At 41.6% G+C, this 22,369-nt stretch overlaps 1 protein-coding gene across 2 annotated transcripts in view; it reads left to right on the top strand.

Moving 5' to 3' along the window:
* Nucleotides 1-22,369, top strand: part of DYNC2LI1 (dynein cytoplasmic 2 light intermediate chain 1) — a 128,730-nt gene that overhangs the window by 85,531 nt on the left and 20,830 nt on the right. The window contains exons 13-17 of one of the 2 annotated variants that reach the window (XM_072635746.1): nucleotides 2,203-2,208; nucleotides 12,686-12,778; nucleotides 15,569-15,725; nucleotides 18,255-18,493; nucleotides 19,867-19,999. In XM_072635746.1, coding sequence (XP_072491847.1) covers nucleotides 2,203-2,208; nucleotides 12,686-12,778; nucleotides 15,569-15,725; nucleotides 18,255-18,493; nucleotides 19,867-19,999 — 628 coding nt within the window. The remainder of the gene's footprint in view (nucleotides 1-2,202; nucleotides 2,209-12,685; nucleotides 12,779-15,568; nucleotides 15,726-18,254; nucleotides 18,494-19,866; nucleotides 20,000-22,369) is intronic. The other variant, XM_072635742.1, reaches the window with a different exon arrangement.

Genomic DNA, 22,369 nt, shown 5'->3' with positions numbered 1-22,369 from the left:
CAAAGTGAGGGCACCTGCAAGGGGTGATGGGATAACCCATGGGGTTGCTAGACCTACAGAAGATATGAAGATGGGTGGCATCCCATCCCCCCCAGAGTAGTTAGTTTAGGGGCTTGTCTCTAACACAAGCCCTCCACCTCCTTCAGCTATTATTGCTCAACACACCTTTTTCTTCCTTCTCCAGATGTTCTGAAAGTTCTTACCTTTTCTTCCATTCTGTACTACCAGGCATCATGCTGCCCACTCAGGACAGTGTGTATGTGTATGTGCATGTGTATGTGTAAGTGTAAGTGTATGTGTATATGGTATGTGTATATGTATGTGTATGTATTTATGCACATATATGTATATACATGCATGCACACGTATAATATATACATACATATCTGTGGGTGTATAGATATGTTTTCCTGTGTCTTTTTTATACCCTCATAGATTTTCCCAGTATCCCTCCCCTCCCAGAGAACCATTCAATACAACAAATAATATTTTTTAAAAGCAAAAATAAACAGATGAAAAAAATCAACACAACCAATCAATACATTTAAAAAGGCAAATAATGTGCAATATGCAAACAGTTATAGGCCTCTCACCCACACAAAGGGGTGGACTTCCCCCCACCCAGGACAGTGAAAAAGTCTAACTCTGAGCCAAATACCCACAAAGCTTTCGGGTACTCCTAGAACAATCCCCCCTCTTCCCTAACATATCCTGACCCTGTGGCCAGGTCACCTTGTACGTGATGGTCACCCTTTGTCTGGCTCTGAACTTGAGGGCAGTGACCCTTAAGTTCCTCACCTCCACCCCCGCTTTCAATTTCAAGAGCAAGTTTCAATCCATCTATGGGCTCCAACCTATGTTTCAGATCCCATTATCTTTCCTTACCTCCAATCCACCCTCTTCCAAACTTATGCTTGCAGTCCTGCAGGTTTATAACCTGGGCATCCTCCACTCCTCTCCCTCCAATTGCTGTCCAGATCTTGTCATTTCTACCTCCACAACAGCTCTTGTATCTGTCCCCTTCTCTCTACTCATATAAACCTCATCCTGCTTCAGCACTTCTTACCTGCTGTTACTATTCAGTTGTTTTTTCAGTCATGTGTGACTCCATTTTGGGGTTTTCTTCGCAAAGATACTGAAGTGGTTTGACATTTCCTTCTCCAGCTCATTTTACAGAAAAGGAAACTGAGACGAAGAGCGTTCAGTGACCTGCCCAGGGTTACACAGTTAGAAAGTGTCTGAGGCCAGATTTGAACTCAGGAAGATGAGTCTTCCTGTCTCCAGGCATGGCACTCTATCCACAAATGACCTCCTAATTGGTCTTCCTACCTCATCTACCCTCTCCAATTCCTCTTACACAGGGCTGCCAAAATGATTTTCCTAAAAACAGATCTGATACAATAAACTCCATTGGGTCCCCGTGACATCCAGAATTAAATATAAACCCCTCTGTTTGACATGTAAAACCTTTTGCAGCCTGGTTCCAAGCTACTTTTCCATCCTTACTCCTTTTCCTACACTTTGGGGGTCAGCCAAATGAGTCTTTCAGCTGCTTTTCCTACATAACAAGCCCCTTCGAATTGCCTCTGCACTGATTGTTCCCTGTTCCCACCTAGGACTCACTTCCTCCTCCAGGCTCCTTCTAGAATCTTTTGTCTCCTCAACTCAACCTCTGTCTTCTAGACAAAGTCTCTCCTGGTGTTGCCAGGTCCTGGAGCTCCCCAACCCAAAATGCTTGCCAATATTTTGGCTCTGGATTCTGTAAATACTTATTCTTTCCCCTAAGAGATGGAGGCACGGACAGTTTTACTTTGGTCGTTTTATCCCAAGGACCTAGCAGAGTGCCTGGTGCATAGTGAAGCTAAATAAAGACTTGGAGGTGGATTGAGTTCCAGATCCATGGAATATTACACCCATTTGAGAGATGGACTCTCCTTTGTTTCAAGATTTCCAAGTTTTACTGAATCTCCAAATTCATAAAATAAGTGTGATGATTGAAGCAACCCATAGAAGAAATATTGATAAAAGATAGAAGAGAGGTTGCATGGCATATTTGATTGTAAACTGACCTTGGAGCTTTAGAGACATGGGTTCAAATCCTCTTAATACATAGTCATTTGTGACCATGGTCAAGTCCCCTTAACCTTTCAGTGCTCCAAGGAACTCTGGAAGCTTTCAAGTCTCAAGAGCAGGTGCTGGTAGATACAGGTTCCTATGTCAAAGAAATCACAGATTCGTGTCAAAAAATAAAATCAAAATAAAAAATAAGAAACCCAACCCAGTGGAAAATGGAAATGTAGTAAAAATAAGACCATTGATCCTGAATGCTATGAAATTCTCATGAACAAGGTTGGATCTGAAGAAGCCTGTGAGGGTGGAATGTTGCCTCTAAAATCATGCTTCTCCATGAGTTGGTTAATTTTTCTGAATTGCTTTCCTTCCTCCCAGCCTTTTTATATTCCTTGTTACAAGGGATGATTCTCTGGGAGGGGGAGATGGAAAAGGATACTCTGGCAAATGTAGATCATTATAAACACTGAATATGTCAATAAAATGTATTTTTAAGATAGATGAGATTGAGATAGAGACAAAAACCTTGATTGCAGTCTAGACTCTGGAAAAAAATGCAAATATTTCACCATGAAGTATTTGCTTGGCAAAGGATGTCAAAACAAATATACACAAACCCTCCGAAAACCTTTGCCCCTTGACCTCAAACATTACACTTGCCAACATTTTCTCCACACACAGGTTCACTGGTTATCTTTTGGAAGAGTGTTTAAATGGTGTCGAACTGAAAGATGTTATGCATTTTTCTTTTCCAAAGATGAGTCTCAAATTTGCTGACTTTTTCTATAATGACAAGTAGCTGTCGGTAGTATGCTACCTACAAAATATTATTAAGAAGAAAAAGGAAATAATACAGTGAGTCCCTTCAAAGGAAAGGAGACATTAAAAAGATCCATCAACCACCTTTTATTTCTACATCACCTTTATTTCCTAATACATTTCTCTCTCTTCTCCCACCCAGAGAGCCATCTTTTGTAATAAGGAAGAAAACAGAACAATTTAGAAAAACTAACCAACACATCAATCAAGTGTGACAATACGTGCAGTGATCCATATCCTTAGTTCCCCACCTCTGCAAAGAAAGTAGGGAAATAGATGCTTAGTTCTTCAGGGCGAAGTTGGCCATTATAATTATACTATATTCAGTGTAAATGCTGTTGATGTTCTTTGCATTAACACTGTGGTGTTTATTGTTTTCCTGGTTCCATTTACTTTGCATTAGTTTTAAAAAATGAACTGCCTCTCTGAATTCCTCCCATTTACAATTTCTTATAGTGCTATATTGTCTTGTCACAATCATGCAAAAAATCATAATAATTGCTAATATTTAATAGTACTTTACAATATATTATCTCATTTGATTCTTGCAATAGCCTTGTGAAATTGGTACTATTATTATCCCCATTTTACAGATCTGTTTTGCCATTTCCCTGCTTGGTACATACAACAAAATATTTATAGAAGCACATTCTGTTAGCAAAGAAGTGAAAACAAAGTAAATACCCATTAATTGAGGAATGGCTAGATAAATTGTAGCACACAAATGTCATAGAATATTACTATACTGCAAGAAACAAAGGTGAGATGATTATAGAAGCATGGGAACATTTGTGTGTGTTTGTCCTTCATTGCTGAAGAAGACCATACCATCAGAGAAATAATGACATGACTTGTTGAGTTCCCCAAAGATCTATGCCTGCATGAGATCTTTCTTCTGGGTGCGAATGAATGAAGTGGAAGCAAGGATGGAATGCACTCCGTTTATTCTCAGCTAGCTCAGAGTATATTATAGGCATTCTACTTCCATGCATGCAAGAAGCTTGTATACACTGTGTGCTGAGCTTACGTGCTTGGCTGTTGCTGCTCTTGCTCAAGATAATTGTGAAGGTCAGTTATGGCATAAGGATGGTCCATCATGTAAGTCATGCAAGGACATAACATCCCAAGAGATTCCTCCCAAGGGCACCATGACCCTGATAACCCAAGAGTTCCAAACCCCCTACAATGACTTACACTTGACTCTGTTTTGAGTGAAGGAGGGCTATGCAGGTCATCAGCCTTATTTCTCCTCTGGAGCCATCTGAATCCAGTGACCACATATTCATCAGGATGACTGGAGATGACCCAGGATGAGGCACTTGGGGTTAAGTGACTTGCCCAAGGTCACACAGCTAGTGAGTGTCAAGTGTCTGAGGTGAGATTTGAACTCAGGTCCTCCTGACTGCTGCACTGGTGTTCTATACACTGCAACACCTAGCTGCCCTTATGGGAACATTTAAATGAACAATGAAGTAAGCAGAGAGCCATGAAGACAATGTATACAATGCTGCCAACAAAGTAAAGAATAACCACCATAAAGCAATGAAAGAGGAATGGTGTAACATAGTAAAGAACATGCCTGGCCCCCAAGAAGAGATAAGAAGAGATATCCCCCTACCTCCTTTGCAGGAAGGAAAAGAAGCTGACAGGTGTGAAACGCTGCATACACTGTTAGATTTTTTTGAGGTTTTAATCAAATTTATTGCCTTTTTTCTCTTCATGTTTTTCTTTCCTTTAAAAAAATTCTTATAAGGAAATCCAGATGATGCAAAAATATATTCTATCAATAAAAATCATTTAAATAATAATAACGAACATTTAATAGCCCTTCAAAGATTGCAGAACACTGTATAAATGCTCTCATTTTAGCCTCACAACTATCCTGTGAGTAAATGCCACAGCATCATCTCCACTTAACAGATCTGTTTAGCCATCTCCAGCTGATGGCATTCATGTTGTTTTCAGTTTTTTCTTTCCAGTTCAGCTATTGCAAAAAGCACTGCTATGAATATTTTGGCAGACATCTTATCTGTCTTTATATGTTTCCCGATTGCTTTCCAGAATGGTTTGGACCAATGCCCAGCTTTCCCAGAAGTCTCTCAGGATGCCTCTCCTCCCACTTCTCCTGTGTTGACTATTGCCATCTTTGCCAGTTTGTGAAACCTCATAGTTGTCTTGATTTGGATTCCTTCATCATTAGCGATTTGGAGCAATCTGTCATGCGATTTTTAATAGTTTTCAATTCTTTTGAGAACTGCTCATATCATTTGACCATTTACTTATCCATTACAGATGACTGTACACTCAATGCAGCTGAGATGCAACCAAGTATGATTTGTTTCTCTACAGCTTGCGCTAATTTTGGTCTAATAATTAACACCAAAAAAACACAGGTGCTCCATAGCTTTTGGTTTCATATCTATGTTAGTTCCCAATATATCTTGAATATGAATGAATAAATGAATAACATTTTATTAAATGCTTGCTATGTACCAAGCACTGTATTAAGTTGGATGCATAAAAATACAAAAGCAACACACTCCCTCACCCTAACGAGCCTCTATTTGAAGAGAGGAGACAACACATACATAGGAATGGTGGCCAGGAAAGAAAATTCTAATCTGGAAAGTCACAGAGATGGCAAGTGGCATAGTAGGGCAGTCCACTGATGGGCCCTTTCCAGAGGCAATGGTAGTCTCTGATTGAATTGATTATCATTCTCAGAGCAAGAGGTGGAAGGTGGCCAGTGTAGCCAGTGATGGCCAACTGATCAATGAGAAGGAAGCTTCATGGTCCTGGGGAGTACTTAGTCTATTGGCTCAGGTCCTCTCAGCCAGGGTCTCTGAAGGTCCAGTTGGAGAGTGCAGATACAGCAGGTGGATATCTGGCAAAGGGGAGATATTGACAATTAGTAAGAAGGTAACTGCTTTTAGAAGGAAAATGTACTATGGAGAGAGTATTTTGAAAATGTATGTTTGGAAAGGTTTCCTTTGATATGTTATTTTGTTACTGAAAATGATGTTTGTTATCTATAAAAACTCATATTTATATACTTTTAAAATTTGGATACTGAATTTTAAAAAAATCTTCCAAATGAAGCATTTGGTAAAGATATAAAAAAGCAACATCTTTGGATTAATTTGCATGAATAATTGATTGACATCAGGGAAGACAGGAATTTACTAGGCAAATTTCAATGCAAACTTTTTCATCATTAATGGGTGGGATTGAAAAATGAGAATCAAGGTTTAGTAAGCTCAGTCACAAATTTAGTTCTTTTACTTAGAGCTATGTCTTTGTGAGGTATTTTTTTCAGTAAAACCATGGTTTGAAGTAAACTGAACTTAAATCCACGCACATCCACATAATTTATAAATAAATATTTATATATCCAAGATACGTGCTCAAAAAATATTGAATGAGGAAAAATGCATGATAGAAAAAGTTTGGAGACTGATGCTCTAGCAAATGCTTTGGTGACCTCACCCTGGTCCATCCCTCAGTGCCTGGGGCCTTCTCACCCTGGAATATCTCTTTAGTAATACAGGTCTCCTCCCAAGGGTGAGTTCCTTCTGGGTCCTCCCTCTGGGGGATGGACTCAAGCTGCCCGTACTTCATTTCCTTCTCGACTAAGCTTATGACTCTAAGGACTTTCCCATCATGCATGTGGGGGTCCCTTCTCCTCGCTTTTCAGCCTTATTTATGTGTTGTCTCCCCCACTGGAATGTAGTCTTTTTGAGGGCAGGGTCTATCTTTGCTTTTCTGCAGTGATTCCAACAGTGCCTGGCACACTGATGTTCATTCCAACTCTCTGTGACCCCGTTTGGGGATTTCTTGGCAAAGATACTGGAGGGATTTGCCATTTCCTTCTCCAATTCATTTTACAGATAAGGAACTGAGGCAAACAGGGCCTTGCGGGCAGTAAGTATCTGAGAGCACATTTGAACTCAGATCTTTCTGACTACAGGCCTGAGGCTCTATCCACTGTACCACCTAGCTGCCTGCCTGGCACATAGCAAGTCCCTAAAAACTGTTTGTTACCTAACTGCCAATGTGAAACGCAGCTACTCTTGTATTTTTTGAGTATCATTCCTTACCTAAGCTTAGAGATTTGATGAGAAGTTAAGAATCATAGCACAATAAGTATGGAACTTGCTACCTACAAATAAATTTACTTTTGCTTGTCTCCAGTGTCACATGTCAGTAATTCAAGAGACATTCTGACAGTCATGCTGATTAAGATGTCAGTAGAATAGATATTTTAGTATTTTAGGAACACAGATAATTTGTCAAAACCTCAGGAATAAACCCAAGGCAAGTACTGCAGACTGCAACAGAGGCAATTCCCATCTTATGCAAAGGTTGTATCCTAAGAGATGACTCCTAAGATGGCTGTTTAGGAACTGGCACTCATTTTCTCATGGAAACCATGAAATAAAAGATAGCTAGATTCCCAAGCCGGCTAGCAAAAATTTATCTAACCCACAATGCAGCTGAATTCTAATACTAATAGGACTAGCCTGGATTGTGGGTCCTGGGAGCAGGGTACTATACTGTGCACGAAGGAGGAAAAGGACAAGAAGTTTCTTCCCCATTTCCTGGATTCAGGACCAGGCACAGAAAAAAAAGAATGTGCATTTTTTTTCTTTGGCATACTCCCTCTTACCTTTCTATGTTCCTTTCTTTCTTCCCTACCCCCACTCCAGTGACCTCATGCTGTCCTAAATCCCCACTACAGCTCCCATCCACACCTGCTTAGCCTCCCTTCCAAAATGACTCGCGCCAAAATGCCTTCTGATTACAACTACAGTTCTCTCAGTCCAGGTATTAATACTTAATACCAGCTTGATATTAAGAGAGAAGGAATCTGATAGAACTCCAAAAATCCTTGTCTTTCTTTATTCCTTACAACTACCGGTTCTGTTCTTTATTCTCACTGTGATTCCACCCCTCAGGACTTTGCTAGGCTATCATGCTTGTGCTGGCTACACTCTCCTTTCCTTATGTTGATTTCCCTGAGAAAGCAGTTCAATTCTCAAATCCCTTTTCCCCTTGTCTTACCTCCTTTGCTTCTATTCAATGGAGTGAACCAAGGCTGTGCTGCTTGCTCCCATGCTCTTTAGCATGGTTTCCAGTCATGTTGTCAAACACCTTCGATGAGCATGACCATGGCCTCAAGATCAGCTACCACACAGATAGTAAATTCTTCAACTTGAAAAGGCTACAAGCCAAGACCAAAGTGGAGGGAGTGTGGTTGCATGATTTTCTGTTTACAGATGACTGTGCACTCAATGCCGCTGAGATGCAACAAAGTATGACTTGTTTCTCTACAGCTTGTGCTAATTTTGGCCTAATAATTAACACCAAAAAAGCACAGGTGCTCCATCAGGCACCACCACACCATCCATACAGGTGACAATCAATTACAGCAAATGGAGAAGTTTGGAACGCTGTGGATAAGTTCATTTACCTTGGTAATGTACTTTCCAGGGATGTACACATTGATAATGAGGTTGAGCTCAGTGTTTAGGAGGCTCTGAAGGAAAATGGGAGAGAGGAGGTATTAGACACATTTAATGCGAATGAGAGTAGATCTTCCCCACTCATTAATGGGCCTGCCCATTAAGGGAAGCTTGATTAGGGGCGGCCCACACCTTTTGTTACTTTTCTAATGAGGCACTGGTTCTCACAGGTTGTGATGCCCTCTGGCTCTGAAAAATGTGTAAATACTCTGAGGTGAGGTTTCATTTTGGGGCTCTCACACTGAAAGTGTTTGTTTGGCCAGATGAGACTTTGGGCAGCCACTAAGGAGCCCCCCACCCCTCTGAAAACCCAGATTTTGGTGCTTCTCTCTCTGGTAACTATGTATGTATGGTGAGGCAGTTGGATCTGTCTATTGATCTGCCATGTAGGTATTGCTTAGGGTCAGAGAGTTGGAAGTGCTGTCTATTGGTTGGTCTTTGTTTCTCTGTATTTTCTCTGAAGTTCAGAATGCTGACTTTTTCCCCTGAACTAAGTGAATGATATATGTTTGATTAAAGTGATTGTTGACCCCTCAAAAGTTGCCTTTCCTTTTAGAAAAGCAGATCAAAGAACCTGTGATAGCAGGTGATTCTGGATGTGTCAGGGTGCTTGTTTTTACAACTGACTACCAAACTGAAGGTCTACAGAGTTGTGCGGACCTCTTTGTATGCCTGTGAAACTTGGACAATATACCAGCACCATGGCAGGAAACTGAATAACTTCCATTTGAATTGTCTTAGGAAAATTCTGAGGAGGGAGTACAGCAGGGAGTGGCTAGGGAGAAGCTATCTTAGGGAAGGGAGCACACCAGACACTATTACCTTGTGATAGCTCATTATCCTTGCTAATGAGGTACAAAGCTCTGATATTTCTATCTGCTGCTTATTTCTCTAAATTTTGGCTCCTCTAATTTGTGTCAGTACTCCAATCACCCTACCCTAGTTGTGGTTGGGGGCAGTTGGACAAAGGCCATTGAGATGGGTCTACAATAGGTCTAGGATACACTTTTCCACATGATACTGAGCCTCCATCCTTCTCTTCTCTCAGGTTAATGGGGCCTGCCAGGTGCCATGGTATGAACGACTTACTGAGTTCAAAATTCCTTGCATGTGGAACCGAGGTCAGGATTCCCCAGTGCCTGTGATCCAGAATCTGAATCTGAAAGTGAGGAGTAGGCAGATGCCTCTCTCAATGCACCTTTGATCCCAGCCTCCTTTCTGCCTCCCAACTGTCCTGGCTTCCTTCCAGTTTCAGTTCAATTCTCATCTTTTGCAAGATGATGCCCCCAATCTTAATGCCTTTCTTCTGAGATTTTCACCAGTTTATCATGTGTGTGTATGTGTGTGTGTTCATGTGTATATATCCTATTTATACATAGTGTTTAGTATATTGTCTCCTCATATGAGCTTCTTGAGAGGAGGGGACTATTTCTTGCTTTTCTTTGTACATCCAAGGTTTAACAGAGTGCCTGGCACATAGTAGGTACTTATGAAACCCTGGTCCCAATGAAATCACCATCCCAAGTCCATTGGTATGGGACTTTCTCCTTACTGGTAGAGATGAATGCCCTGTGTAAGCGGGTGCGGCAGCGTTGCTAAGGGTGCCAGAGAGCTTCAGTTTTTAGTCAGTCTTGATCAGAGAGTGTCACAGACTTTTGGGGAAGGAAGGAAATTTTGTACTGATTGAACTTCCTATAGCATCTCAGAAAATAACTCTTTTTAAAAGCTCATTAAAATGGATGTCACGTTGACATCATGCCAATGGAGACCTGTTGAACTACAGTACTAGAAAATCACCCTCAAGCCTCTCGGGGTAAACCCATAGATGTCTGAGGGTAAATATAGCAATCTTGGCCTGGGACCCCAACCTGCCAGTGCTAATGGGATCTGAGAGAGAAGCTCCAGAGTATCAAACCATTCTTAGCTAAACTCTCTGAAAACTCCATCCAAGCTTATGGTCTCGCACACTTTCTTTTCACTTTCTTCTAAACCCTCTGCAGTCTGATTCCTGAGAGCTTTAACAGCAAAAGGGAGTTGGAGCTAGCCTAACTCGAACCTAGGATTTCCCTGGTTCTGGTGCTTAGCACAGGGGCTGGAACCTAGCGAGCTTTTAATGAATGCTCATGGACTGGTCCTGAGGAAAGGTCTGGCTCATGTGATAGAGAACTAGAGCCTGAAGAAATGTTTTTTCTCAGCCTGGGGTTGGGGGTCAGTCCTCTCCGGCGATTTCAATGACAGGATTGACATTTGGAATAACTATCCTATCTAAAATGTAACACCCCTGCATGTGGATTATTTACATCATTAGAAATAGTCCGCCCAAGACAAATGTCCTTAAAAGCGATAACCCCTTACTTCCTTTGAAAGCCAAAGGTGCTGCAGTGAGGCTAAGCTCTTAATAAGACAGAATGAAATTGTATTCCTCATAGGATGTTTTTACAAACACTATGTGTTGAAGTAAAACGATTCAGATTTATTCCTCTTTACATACTGTCTATTTAACCTCTCCTCATCTTTAATCCTGAGTCAGGAAAAAGAAAGAACCATCTCCAGGTAAGTATTGGCAGCTCCCTGCTAAGCCCTGGGAAGAGAGCCATTTTGGGGGTTTCTTCCCCCTGGAGATTATCCCCTTAATGCAAGAAGGCAGATGACACTTTCTAGAGCCGTAGGATTTGGAGATTTAGAAGTCTAGCCCCTCATTATATTTTAATGTAATTTATTTAAATTTGTTCTGAATTTTTATACTGAGCATAAGCATTTCCATATACACAGTAGAATAGAAAAAGTATTGGGTACAAAAATTGTGAATTTCTTTTATGTTTAATTGCTTTTCTTTTAAGATATATAATAAATTCAACATGTGACTTTTCAAAATTTTCCTGCTTGTCTTTGGATCCCTTATAGTCTTCCTTCTCTTCTCTTCTATGTATTTTTTAAAAATGCTTCATTTATTTCTCTGTTTTGGTCTATCTTATGCCTACCCCCTACTTCCCCTCCCACCCCATCTTATTTTAAAAAAATTTAAAAATAACTAAAACCCTTGTAACAAATATGAAGTTAAGCAAAATAAATTCCCACATTCACCGTATCTGAAAATGTGTCTTATTCTACATCCTGAGTCTATCATCTGTTAGGAAGAGGGTAAACATGTTTCATTATCAGTCATCTGTAATCATGGTTAGTAATTGCATCGATCAGGGTTCTCACTCTCTCTTTCTTTATAACGTTGTGGTTATTTAATATCTTGTTCTCCTGGTTTTGCTTCCTTCACTCTGTATCAGTTCAGAGTTCTTTCCAGGTTTCTCTTAAAACTATATCTTTAATCATTTCTTAATTATAATAACAACATTTATATAAGCACTTTAAAGTTTTGCAAAGTACATTACATAAACTGTCTTATTTGACCTTCACAGAACCCTGTAATGTACTTGCTGCTATTTATCCCCATTTTACAGATAATAAAACTGACTCCCAGAGAAATTAAGGGATTTTCCCAGGGTTGTGTAGCTAGGAGTTGAACTCAGGTCTTCCTGATTATGGTTTCATCCCCAATGCCAGCTAGCTGCCTAATAATATTCTGTCACATTTATATGTCATAATTGGCTCAGTCATTCCCCAATTGATGGTCGCTTCTTTAATTTCCAGTTCTTTGGCACTACAAAAAGACATGCTAAAATTATTTTTCTACACATGAGTTCTTTTCCTTTTTCTTTGATCTCTTTGAGCAGCATGCTTAGTAATGATTTTGCTAGGGCAGTTTAGAGACTTTGGGGGAATGGTTCCAAGTTATTTTCCAGAATTCAGCCTCTTCATTTTGCAAATTGATATAATCAGAGCTCAGGGAAAGGAGAAGATTTGTCCCTCACATCATAAGCAGCAGAGCTTAATTCTGAATTCAGTCCATCTGATTTCAATACCAGACCTCCTACCTCCACTCTTCTACCCCAGCTAGTGACCTATTATATGGCCAGCATTCTGACTGTTCTGATTCAGCCTGTCAAAAGGAATATCAGTCTACATGTCGTTCCTGCCATTGAGAAGGCTAACATTAGGCTCTGTGGGCAGCTAGCTTGAAAAAGGGCCTCCTCAGTAATGAAGTTAATGGTATGCAGAAAGCCTTTGGCTACCACTTGTACACATCAATCTGTTTGATCCTTTAATGAGGAACCATACAATTGGACTAGGTATTTTACCCAATATTTGCTCCTTCCCTCTTGCATCTTCACTAGCCCAGGAAGAGCCCCTAACCTATAATTTATTTCCTACAAATCCAGGACGATGTGTTCTTCTCTGAAAAGGACAACAGTCTATATTTCACATATGGTGGCCAGTCCAACACCCTGGAGATCAGGGACCTCAACTACCAGGTAAGAGTACAAGTAAATACTTTTACGTGATACTTTATGACCATGTCTGAGGGGCTGAGCATTCCCTGGCTGAAAATTCCACAAAAGAAACAAGAGCGTAAAACTCTATGGGTTGGGCTTCTCTGAGGATGGGGAAATAGTACACTCCCTGAGGAAATTAGATACTTATTAACTGCAGATACTTATTAACTGTGGCAAGACACTTAATCTCTCTCAGCCTCAGTTTCTTGATCTGAAAAATGAGGATAATAGTGGTTGTGAGGAACAAATGAAAAAACATAATGTAATGTATTTTTACGTTAAATATAAATATATTAAAATAGAATTTTAAAATGCTATTATTATCCTCATCAAATAAGATAGCATTTGTAAATTACTGTGTGAATGTTATAGTGCTATATAAATACTAGCTATTGTTATTACTATCAAATGAGAGGACACTGCCAACTTTAAAGTGGTATATACATGCTAGCTGATATCAAATGAGATAATATTAAAGCGGCTATAAATATCTTAATGCACCACATAAATATTAGCGATGTTACTATTACTATTATGCTAAACTTATCCTGATTTCTGTTGGATTTCTCTTTCTAAGGAAGCCATCCCTTACATTTCCTCAGCTATGAAGCAGGAATGTTCCTCAGCAAACTCAGCTAGAGGCTGCGGTGCCCAGAGACAAGACGAGGCTAAGGGTTTTCAGAGAGGGAAGGATTAAATACTATTATTCAGCAAAGATAAAGCAAAGTTTACTGGTGAAAATGAAAAGTCACCTTTTTTTTTGCATTTGTACTTGTAAAACGCACAGGTCCCTTTACTCAAGACTGGAGACCTTTTCTTTCCCTCTTCCTCTGACTGTCACTTAGGCAGGGAATGGATGGGAGCCCAGCCTGGGAAGGGGGCCTCTGGAATATCCCACTTGGCTGCCTGGGTGGGATGGGCCAAGACACACAAATGAGTTGGACCGTGGCCTGTATCATCCAGAAAGATGGTGCATGGACTTGTCTGGGGAGTCAAGTTTATTTCAGGTTTGCTGTTATTTATTCCCTTTCCAGTCTCATAATTCTTTGGTTAGCAAAGTGAAACATTTTTGCTTTCAGTCTGGACCTTAGATTTCATGGAGGTGAGGAGTCTCTTTACTGATGCACATTGGCAACTGCTCCATGATTTTTCGTCTTAGAGGAGGGATTCTAAACCTTTTTGGTCATGATCCCCTTTGGTGACATTCCAGAAGAATGTTTTTCAATGCGTAAAATAAAATACAAGGGATTACAAAGGAAGCCAGTTATATTGAAATACAGTAATCATAATATTAAAAAAAAAAACCAGAACCAAACACATTGATAGGTGTCAGAATCCCTGTCTTAGAGTATTACTTGTATCAGGGGTGGGAGCTGAACCCACCTGTATGTGACAGTGCATCTATCCAGCACAGTGGTATCTCTCAAAGGGATGAACCACATAATCCGTCTCCCAAGATGTATTTCAAGATAGTATCCCTAAAATATCATAAGAAACCCCATCACTCTATGGCCAGACTTATGGCTGACTGGTCCAGCTGGGACCAGACCAGTTCAGTCCCCCATTTTGCTTCCTCATCACATCAATATAATCCTTCTCCCCTATCCCCAAGCCCTTCTTATAACTCGACAGTGTGTCTACCCAGCTGGCTTCCACTCCCTCTATGGAGCCCTGTTCCTATAGAATGGCTCCCTGGAACATTCTAGATATTGTTTCATCCCTTGTACCTGTATCCCCAGACCCTAGAGAAGTGGCCTTGGCCTATTAGCACATAGTAAGTGCTTAATAAAAACTTGTTGGCTAATAAACTATTTCATCAAATATGGTGGTTTTATACATGGTAATAACAATCTGCTTGTAGCTACCTCACATTCTGGGTTCATCTGTGTCTGACCTACTGCTGCTGTCTATTCCTTTATAGGTAGCAGATGGGTTATTCTTTACATCTGTTTTATATGGGCAGCACTAGGGTTTAAGTTCTGTTGCTGGTCAGTCATATTTGACTCTTCATGACTCCATTTGGGTTTTCTTGGAAAAGATAGTAGAGCAGTTTGCCATTTCCTTCTGCAGCTCATTTTACAGATAAGGAAACTGAGGCAAACAGGGTTAAGTAGCTTGCCCAGGGTCACAGAGCTAGTAAGTGTCTGAGGCTAGCTTTGAAATCAGATCTTCCTGATTCCAGGTCAGGTACTCTAGCCACTGCACCACGCAGTTGCTGAAAGGTTCAAATGCTCATGGTCATCTAAAGTCAAGAGAAGGGAGGAAAGAAAATATTACAAAATGTAGCCAGGAACCTAACAGCATTAAAGGTACCATCAAGTAAACTTTTAAAGATAAATTCAATTTGTAGGGCAAGGCCATGTACCTGAAGACTACAAGGCCTGGTGGGGGAAGAGACCCCAAGACACTGCACGTGAAGGGAGACCAACAGAGCAGGAAACTCAGAGTGGCAGCTGGAAAACGTATTATCAGAGGAGGGACTACAGCAGGGCATGGCTAGGGAGAAGCTATCTTAGGGAAGGGAGCACACCAAACACTATTACCTTGTGATAGTTCATTATCCTTGCTAATGAGGTACAAAGCTCTGATATTTCTATCTGCTGCTTATTTCTCTAAATTTTGGCTCCTCTAATTTGTGTCAGTACTCCAATCACCCTACCCTAGTTGTGGTTGGGGGCAGTTGGACAAAGGCCATTGAGATGGGTCTACAATGGGTCTATGATATACTTTTTCACATGATGCTGAGCCTCCATCCTTCCCTTCTCTCAGGTTAATGGGGCCTGCCAGGTGCCATGGTATGAACAACTTACTGAGTTCAAAATATCTTGCATGTGGAACCGAGGCCAGGATTCCCCAGTGCCTGTGATCCAGAATCTGAATCTGAAAGTGAGGAGTGGGCAGATGCTGGCTATCATGGAGAGCTCAGGTAGGCACCTCCTCCCAACAGGAGGGGGACAAGAATGCCAATGTCACTTCCACCCAGGATCCAAAATGGAAAGGAATGATGACTCTTCCTAGATGTCTATCCCAGAACATACAGCAACAGGTGCTTATTCAGGGTGGCTCTACTAGCTTCAGGGAATGATCCTGGCACCACACAAAGGCATCATAAGTACTTACTGGAGACAGACCCATTATTCGTTTAACACTCATCCCCTCGCAGAAAAGTTTAACACCCTTTATTCACACTGTTGTTACTGAGTCATTTTTTCAGTTGTGTCCAGCTCTTCCTGACCCCATTTGGGATTTTCTTGGCAAAGATGTTAGGGCTGTTTGCCATTTCCTTCTCCAGCTCATTTTACAGATGAGGAAACTGTGGCAAACAGGGTTAAGTGCTTTACCCAGGGTTGCACAACTAGTAAGTTTCTGAGGACCCATTTGAACTCATAGCCAGTCAACGGCTATTTGAGCCTGGTCCTGTGGTAGAGCATTCCCAGCCTGTGTTGGTCTGATCAGCCACAGTCCGACACACTGTAACTTGACTCCAGCGTAGTGATGCCATTTTGGTCCTCTTTGAGAGTAAGTGACAACCACCACCACCTCACAGAGTAGTTGAAAATCAAATGAGATAACATCAGCTTTACAAAACTAAAAATGCTAAATGTTTTAAGAACACCCATTTGCTGGAGCTGATCGTGTGCTTTGAACTTTTAAATGAATTTTTAAAATTCACTTTTCTTCTCTTAAAAAAAGCCTGGGTCAAGGGGCCCTAAGCTAAAGATGGAGGCATAACTGACCATGTAAGAAAAACGTTTTGGGGTCATTAGTTGGAACTCTGGGTATCTATCACATAACCTGCGGTGACTGAACAAGACACCTACAGAGAGCAAGCATTTTTCAGACACATGTTGGAACTTGCCCCTGGTTCAAAAAGCACTTTAAGAAGAAAATGAGTCTATACCCCAAAGGAATAAACAGTAATGAAATCAAAGTTGTTGTACCTGGGGGAATATCACTGATAAAAGTAGCCATTCCAATGGAATCACACATGATTGTCGAGAGAACGACCCTTTGTAGGAGACCAAGGAACCAAGCTTCTTAGGTTCTTTTTAAGAGTTTGTGATACACCTTATCGAATGCTTTTGTAAAGTGGATCCAAATTGCCCCCTTTACTTCTCTTTATCAATGGTAACGAATACGGTATTTGAGAATGGAAGGCTTTAACTGGACAGCAAATGATGGCTGTCTTAAGGCACTTGTTTTAAATTTAAAAAAAAAGTACACAGGGGAATGTTACTGGGCTATGGTTTAAAAATAATTTCTAAACCTATTCTTTTTTCTTTTTTTGCTCCTCCTCCAAACAAGCTGGAGTTTTGCATTTTTAAAAGACACCTTATTAACGTTCCAAATTAGTCATTCCCATAAAACTAGCTTCTGAACCAAATACAATTTGAATGATTAGACGTTGGCTGGCAAGTCAGGGAGCCAAAAATAGTTTAGCGTAACAGTGCAATTAACTCTGGCCCTCCTCCAGAAGAGGAAGTGGGGTTGGGAGACTGAGCATCTTTCTGGCAAAAGTAAAGCCACTTCAAGGATGGTCCCTGGAGTCTTGCCTCCGTGAGAATCCACTCGAAGTCATTTTTGCCCCTGGCATCTTCAAGCTGAAGCCGCAACAAAAATCCCAAGTTCAGGGCTGATCTTGAGGGTTGATCTTGAGGGCTGGCCTGTGTGTCTAGGCTAGAGAGCAGTTAAGGACAGCAGCGTGAGTTTCCTAGAGTGCAGAGGTGGGGAACTTGCAGGCTCGAGGCCACCTGGGGCCCTCTAGGTCCTCAAGTGCGGCCCTTTGATAGCCAAACTCTGATGGGTTTCCTCTGATGCAGCTGTGGCAAGGCTAGGCATTTATCCAGGGTGGAAGGGGGGAATCGCAGTAGGTGAGGTAAATTCATTTTGGGGTGAGGGGTGGGGGAGCGGAGGCGGGGCGAGGCAAAGCAGGGACAGAGGGCAGTCTGATCTCTGGTGGGAGTTAGGGGTGCGGTCTTCCTCCCTGTCTGAGGGATGGGAATTCCCAGGGTGGGCCCTAGGAATGAGTGCCATAGCCACGTGAGGTGCAAGCTGGCAGAAGATGAAGTGAGTTGAGGTGCGGGGTGGAAACGAGATTCACCCGCTGTCGGTGCCCCGGGATAAAGCCCCATTTGCCCTGGGAGAGTCCCAACTTGGGCGCACTGGGGTATCTCGGGAGGAGGCAAAGTAAGAGAACCAGGGTAAAACACTTTAGCCAAGGGATGGGAGAAATTCAAGACAGAAGGGTCCACTCTGCAGTGCTGGGGTACAGAAAAGACCATTGGGCATCAGGGCCAACTTGAATAGCAGTTTATGTTTGCAAAGCACTTTATTAAAACTTTTTAGAGTGCCTCAACATATATTGTCTCACTCAATCCTACTTCCCCGAGCTCCTGCTCAGCAGGACCAGAGCTGGAGCTCTCTGACGGAAGAAATCTGTCTCTTGCCTTGCTAGGTTATGGAAAATCCTTCCTGCTGGATGTGATTACCTGCCGAGAACATGGGGGTAAAATCAAGTCTGGCCAGATTCTAATTAACGGTCAGCCCAGCACACCGCAGCTGGTGAGGAAGAGCATCGCCCACGTGCGCCAGCACGACAACCTGCTCCCCAACCTGACAGTCTGGGAGACCTTACTGTTTGTGGCCAAGCTCCGGCTCCCAAGAGCCTCCTCTGACGCCCAGCGCAAAAAGAGGGTACGCGAACGTGCCATTTCAGAGAATCATGACAATAATCGTGAGCTTGGAGGTTGGAGGCCACGCCTCAGAATCAAGCAGATCTGGGTGCAAATCCTGAGTCTGATGCTTGCTATCAGTGTGGTCCTAGGCAAATCACTTTCTGAGCTTCAGACAAATCTACGACTTTAAAAAATAAGTTGCGAATGAGCTGATTTGTGTTGGAGGAGTGCGCTGGGGTGGGGTGGATGAGGGGTGAGTTTCCACACAGGCGAAGCCACGGAGCCTATTTTGGGGGTGAGGGCAAGAATAAGTGAAATCAATCTTCCCTCACCATTTTTCCTACAGTTTCGAGGCATGAGGGTGTTACTTATTTTAACTTTCAGCAGCTAGGTGGTGAAGTGGATAGAAGGCCTGACCTGAAGTCAGGAAGAATTCAAATCGGGCCTCAGATATTTACTGGCTGTGAGGCTCTGGGCAAGTCACTTAACCCTGTTTGCCTCAGTTTCCTTATCTGTAAAATGAACTGGAGAAGAAAATGGCTAACCACTCCAGTCTCTTTGCCAAGAAAACCCCTAATGGGGTCACAAAGAGAGGTGATAGCCTGGGGAGGAAGCACAAAGTAAAAATCACACATGAGAGAAGAAAAGTATCCTTACAAGAAAGCAAAGACAAGATGGACAGCTCCCAACACAATATGCAGTATTTATTATATAAGCTTTCTTGAAATGAAAGTTTATTGTTGTCTATTCTGAATCCTCTCTTACGTTCTGCTGGGCACATGGTAATCCTTTTTTTTTTCCTTCTTTTTGATTGTGTATTTATGTTTTAGTATTTAAGTCTAAAAGAAAAATTTTGTATTTAAATTTTATTTAAATATATTTATATTATATATTTAAATTTTATTTAAATGATTTATTGATTTATTTAATTAAATGATTTATTTATTTAAATGATTTTTTAATTTTGAATTTTGTATTTAAGTTTATAATATTTCTTTTTCTTTTCTTATTGTGTATTTAAATTTTAACATTTAAGTTTAAAATAAATTTTTCAAAAAGGACCCCCCCTCCAAGTCATGGAGTAATCTAGTTATATCTATGCTTTAAGAAATCTCTTTGGCAACTTGATTAGAGGATGTACTAGGATGGGCAGAGGGGCAAAGAGCCCAATTAAGAGGCTCTTACAATCATCCAGGTGAGAAGCAATGAGGGTGGGAGCTGTGTGAGTGGAGAAAAGGGGGCAAAGGTGAAGGTGGGAACTCTTTGGATACATACATGCTACTGACATTAAGAAACTGGGGGAATTACAAGGCCATTGAAGGAAGAAACGATACCTGAGAATAATGTTTGAAATGCAAGAAATCAGAGACTTCACTGTTTCCTCCTTCTCAGGTAGAAGAGGTGATAGCTGAGCTTCGGCTGCGACAGTGTGCCAACACACGAGTGGGGAATGAGTATGTGAGGGGAGTGTCCGGTGGTGAAAGGAGACGGGTCAGCATCGGGGTACAGCTGCTGTGGAATCCTGGTGAGGAGGTGGTTTGTGTGGCACCATATGTGGGGAAAAACATCTCCACTCATGGAAACTCCCTCCATCTTTGCTAAAAGTAGCTAGATGGGGCAGTGGATAGAGCTCCAGACTTGAATCAGGGAGACTTGAATTCACATGCAGCTTCAGGCACTTAATGGCTGTGTGACACCGGATAAGTCACTTAACCCCATCTGTTTCTTCATCTTTATGATGGGTAAAAATCTTTACCTCCCAGGCTGTGGTGAGGATCACATATGTAAAGCCAAAATGTTATAGAAGGATTTGAAAAAATCAGAAAATGTGTTGCTGGATGAATAAGGCTACATAATCTTTCATTCCCTTTCTCTTGCCTCATTCAGTACTTTAAGACTAAAAGCTACGTACCCTACTACAGTTGCATCTAGAATAAATATTGAAGGTGTGGCCCAGCCCTGCCTCCACTGTCTCTCCCCCATTGAACCCCTCAGCTCCTTGTAATCTGGTTTCTGTTCCTCCTTTTCACCACCATTCTCCTGAAACTGTTTTAGTCTGTTGGGAGACCAAGGTGTTGTCTAGCTCCATGTCTGTCTGAGCTTGTTTCCTCATCTGTAGGCAGCTACAAGGTGTGGTGGATAGAGCGCTGGTCCTGGAGTCTGGAAGAGTTGAGTTCGTGCTGCCTTAGACAGTTACTAGCTTTGTGACCCTGCAGAAGTCAATCACCTGCTTACATCCGCACCTGTAAAATAGGAAAAATAATAGGGCCTCTTTCTCAGACTCATTGTTAGGACTGAGTGAGACAATATATGTTGGGGCACTCTATAAAGTTTTAATAAAGTGCTTTGCAAACATAAACTGCTATTCAAGTTGGCCCTGATGCCCAATGGTCTTTTCTGTACCCCAGCACTGCAGAGTGGACCCTTCTGTCTTGAATTTCTCCCATCCCTTGGCTAAAGTGTTTTACCCTGGTTCTCTTACTTTGCTGATCTCTTCGTAGGTCTCTCTGCCATCTGCCAGTACTCCTCCCTCCCTGTAAATGTTGGTGTGCCTCAAAATTCCATCTTTGGCTTCTTCTTCTTCTTCTTCTTCTTCTTCTTCTTCTTCTTCTCCTTCTCCTTCTCCTTCTCCTTCTCCTTCTGCTCTCACTCTCACTCTCGCTCTTCCCTTCCCAGCTTCATCTGTCACCTACATGCAGATGACTCCCCAAACTCGATCTCCTGCTGCCTTCTCCCAAGGTCAAAACCCATGTTTCCAATAAATTCCACCAGTATGTCTTGCTGGCAGCTTAAACTCAACAAATTAAAAACTCTGCCTGTCACCTTCCCCCAATACCTGTTCCCTCTCCTAGAATATGTTTTTCTGTTCAGAGACTCTCCTTCTCTCACTTGCTCAGTCCCAAAACCTTATTGATATCTTTGTTCCTGGCCTCCCACATCCAGGCAAGTTGTCAAATTCTACTGATCTTCCTTCAAGCAAGTTCTTGCCTCTGTTTCCTCTATTAGCACTGTCTACATTCAAGCTCTCATCACCTTTTGCCTGGTTTATTGTAATAAGCCTCCTCACTGGTCCCCTGACCTCTGGTGTGTTGTTCAGTCGTGTCCAAATTTTCGTGACCTGATGAACCATAGCATCCATGGGGTTTTCTTCGCAAAGATACTGAAGTAGTGCCATTTCTCCAGTGAATTAAGGCTAATAGAGGTTAAGTGGCTTGCTAAGGGCAAGTAAGCCATAAGTGTCTGTGACTGGATTTAAACTCAGGTCTTCCTGAGCCCAGGCCCAGGGCTGTATCCAGTATGCCATTTGGCCACCTCTTGTCTCTGATCTTTCAGTCCCTACTTTATGCTATACACAACTGTGAGGTTTATCTTCTTCAAATGCAGCTTTTGATTCTATCTAGATCTCTCTCACCTTTAGCTTCCTACTGCCATGTCTTTGCTTAGGCTGTTCCTTTTATTTGGAATGTCCTCCGCCTCTCTCCTTACTCTTCTTAGCGAATTCCTACCCATCTTTCAAATCTAATTTAATGATGTATTATCATCGTTAATAATGATGAATAATAATAATACTTCGCATTTGTATAGATTTAGAGTTTACCTATATTTTTATATTTGTGTTGATCTTTTTCATCATAATCCTACATCAGCATGAGAACAGGGACTATTGCACTTATTTTACAGAGGAGGAAACTGAGTGTCAGGAAGTTCAAGTAATTGCTCAAGGTCGAGGTGAGACTCAATCCTGGCCTTCTGACTCCCAGTCCAATGCTCTCTTATACCATGATGTCTTAAATATGCTTAGTAGGAAGTGGACTTTCCCTTCTCTGAATTTCTAGAGTACTTTGCATGAACCTCTCTCAGGTCACATTTACTACCTTGTATATGTGTGTGTGTG

The sequence above is a fragment of the Notamacropus eugenii genome, chromosome 1 (genome assembly GCF_028372415.1).
Source record: "Notamacropus eugenii isolate mMacEug1 chromosome 1, mMacEug1.pri_v2, whole genome shotgun sequence".
NCBI classification, from domain to species: Eukaryota; Metazoa; Chordata; class Mammalia; order Diprotodontia; family Macropodidae; genus Notamacropus; species Notamacropus eugenii.
This window is presented reverse-complemented; position numbering and strand designations above follow the sequence as displayed.